We start from the raw sequence: 3,021 nt of genomic DNA, 5'->3' as shown, positions 1-3,021 counted from the left end.
CTGTTCCAAGCTTTCAGTTTTCATATCCAGCACCATCTTAATGATTCTTCCCCATTTTCCAGCTGGCTGCTATAAACAAGCTGCGAGTGAAAGGCCAAATCCTCGCTAAAACCAACCCAAACAATGTCAAACGGAAACGACCGGATCCTGCTGAGGTTCTTGCAGTTGCAGAGAGAGTGGAGAATGCTGCCTCCTCATCACAAGGTACGTCAGTGCTGCCTGGCATGAAAAATGCTGGTCTCCAGTTATCTCCAGGGCTTTATAGCAAAATGCTGTAAACTGTAAAACGCTGGACAACTGCTTGTTCAGCTGAGAATGAGAAGTATGTGCTTGGCCTGAGAGATTTGGAAAACGTCTCTGTCTGACTTAAAAGGGACTAACTCCACAGTGTTTCTGGGACAAGAGGTTGGGCTTCTTCTGTACTATTGAGACGGGAGCTACTTATAGTCAGGGAGAGAGGTTTTTGTGGCTCAGGGTGAGGTGGTGACTAGGGAGCCAGAATTTTAACAAAGCAGGAAAGGTGAACCACAAAAAAAATTAAATTTGTCTAAACAAAACATGGTTTAGAGGCTGGTCCCTAACAATATTATGGTGGGCTCTGGTCTCCTTCCAGCTTCAGAACCATCCTATTACCCCACCTGCCTCCACAACCACCACCCACCTCTTTTTCTCCCAAACGCACTGAACAATTAAATTCTTACCTCAAGTGTTGTCTAATCACTTTAACGCTGTAATAAAATTGCTGTCACCCAGGTGTCTCCAGACTTTAGACTGGGATGTGCAAAAGCATCATCCCTCTGGTCTTAGACTGACTCTCATTGCAGGCCAGTAGCACTTGTGGTTCTAAATCAGTGGTTTTCAACCTGTGGTCTGCAGACTAAGGGGTCCATGAAAGATGGACAATCTAAAGCTTGTGAATGCCCACATCTATAATCCAAAGGGGTCTCCATCTCCATGTGAAAGTTTTTAGGGGTCTGCAAATGAAAAGAGTTTGAGAACCACTTCTAAATTATTTGGGCGCTGTTGAAAATCTCATCTCACAGGTGCAGTGCTAACTACTTGGCTGCTGGTCACTTCAACAGTCACTTCCTGCTGCTGTGTTTATACTGTGGACCCAATGCCACCTTTGTGATTATGTGTATGAGATTTGAGCGGCTCCACAATGAGATTCCATGACACTGCTGTTGTTGGTACAGAAATTTGCAGTGTATTGAGAATGGAAAGCCGGGGCTTAGCATAAACCAACACAATAATATGTCTCTGGTTTTAACTGACTCATAGATTTAGTGGTGGCAAACTTCTGTTCCTTTTAATGATGTTGCTGTAAACAGCATGTGGTCATTAATTTATGCTATGCAAACAACAAGTGCTTACTCTGATGCTTCGGCCTTTCCACCAAGAAAGTCTGTTTTAGGAGGGAGGTCCAGCTTGCCACAGAATACGCTAGCCTTGAACACAGTGCTGTGCCAGTCAGCCTTGCTTTAGGTATGTGGCACCTACTATTTAGGCCGGTCTTGCTCCCCCTGCTTCTAGGCAATCCAGTATTTTTAAATATTCACAAATTGGGAGGTTTCCTAAGTCTTATCAGGGAATATGACTTAATGACTGGAGTGTGGGATTACTATTAATTGCTAACTTCATTTCCAGCTTTTCCATGAAGTGACCAAAGAGAAATCATTTATCTGCTACATGTTTGCAGGGGGTTTCAGCCACTTTGCAGAGTTTGTTGATCTGCAGAAGGGACTACAAAAAATTGATATTAATGACACATCTTTGCTTGCAACTAAACTAGAATTTGACTTGTGGTCTCTCTCTGCTGCACCAGTTGCTCTTTCTGCTCCTCACAAACTTTTTTTTTAAGGCACTCTGAGCCTTTTTTGGGAAGGGTGGCATATAAATGTAGTGGATAAATAAAGGAATAAATAAATTCCAGCAATTGAGGCATCAGCATTAGCACATGTTGTTTATACGGTATAAAATAATGATCATGTTTAGAAAAAAAAACACAGCTCAGAAGCTGGTGTCAGCAGCAAAGCTCTTGTTTCCCTAGATGCAAATGAGTTGGAGCCAGCCCAAAAGAAATGGCGGGAGCAGCTGGCCTACCTGGAGTCTGATGAGTTCCAAGAAATTCTGAATGCCAGGTCGAAGCATACGGGTGTCCTGATGGAGGTACATACCACTTTATGTAAGACCTATGGGTCAGGATTGGTAAAAACGAGACACACATGGGTAATGTGTAGGCCCAAGTCTCAATCTGGTATAAATGAGCTTTTGCCAAGAGAGCGATTTTCAGCGTCCAAAAATTTAAGTCAGTTTTGTTTGACTTGTCAACCTTTCAGTACTGTGCTACTGTCTGAGCGGTAGGAGGAAGATCTGTGTTCATGGCATCTCAAGCAGAATGAGATGCAAAGAGCCAACCAAACCCAGCTCCAACAGTTACATATTTTAGACTTTTAAAATGTTTCCACATCTGCTGCATTGCATATGCTGGTAATACCAAGACTTGAGCTTCCAAACAGAACAATGCCCCCTTAAGACACCACTGCAAAGATGGGGCAGGAGGTTGTAACCAAGGAAGTGCTCAAGTTTTATTTGCAGTTTTTAGCAAATGTGGCACTTTTGCAAGAGAAGCTAAGAGTGCCCTTGCAAAGGGAAAAGCCTTTCAGCCCTATTCAGTATTTATAGTGAAAGGCCTAGATTCACCAAATAACACTGTGACAATGCTCACAGTGACTGTGTGTATAACTTACACATCCAGCTCCTGGAGTTCATGACCGCAAGTGAGTCTAAAAAGTTCCCTATTCCATGCATATGGGAAGTCGAGAGCAGGACTTGCAACAGCCAGCCTGTTGTGGAGGGGACACGGACAGGAAACAATGAAAAGAAGGGCATATCTTGCAGTCTTGTCTTGCTTATGGACTTCAGCGCCTCCCTGGGTCTTAGGGTCTTATAAGATAGGGATTCACTGTATTGAATTTGCCACAGCGCAAGGTGGCAAAGGCATGCAGTAAGGCAGCGGCC

At 43.7% G+C, this 3,021-nt stretch overlaps 1 protein-coding gene across 2 annotated transcripts in view; it reads left to right on the top strand.

Moving 5' to 3' along the window:
- Positions 1 to 3,021, top strand: part of MCM10 (minichromosome maintenance 10 replication initiation factor) — a 45,880-nt gene that overhangs the window by 33,814 nt on the left and 9,045 nt on the right. For both annotated transcript variants that reach the window (XR_002096074.1, XM_019509553.1), the window contains exons 15-16: positions 63 to 204; positions 2,051 to 2,169. Coding sequence is in view for 1 of the 2 variants with exons in the window: in XM_019509553.1 (XP_019365098.1) it covers positions 63 to 204; positions 2,051 to 2,169 (261 nt within the window). In the remaining variant the exon portion in view is untranslated. The remainder of the gene's footprint in view (positions 1 to 62; positions 205 to 2,050; positions 2,170 to 3,021) is intronic.

This window comes from Gavialis gangeticus, unplaced genomic scaffold, assembly GCF_001723915.1.
Source record: "Gavialis gangeticus isolate Ggan-Ray unplaced genomic scaffold, GavGan_comp1, whole genome shotgun sequence".
NCBI classification, from domain to species: domain Eukaryota; kingdom Metazoa; phylum Chordata; order Crocodylia; family Gavialidae; genus Gavialis; species Gavialis gangeticus.
The sequence above is the reverse complement of the archived record's forward strand: the minus strand, read 5'-3'. Positions and strand labels throughout refer to the sequence as shown.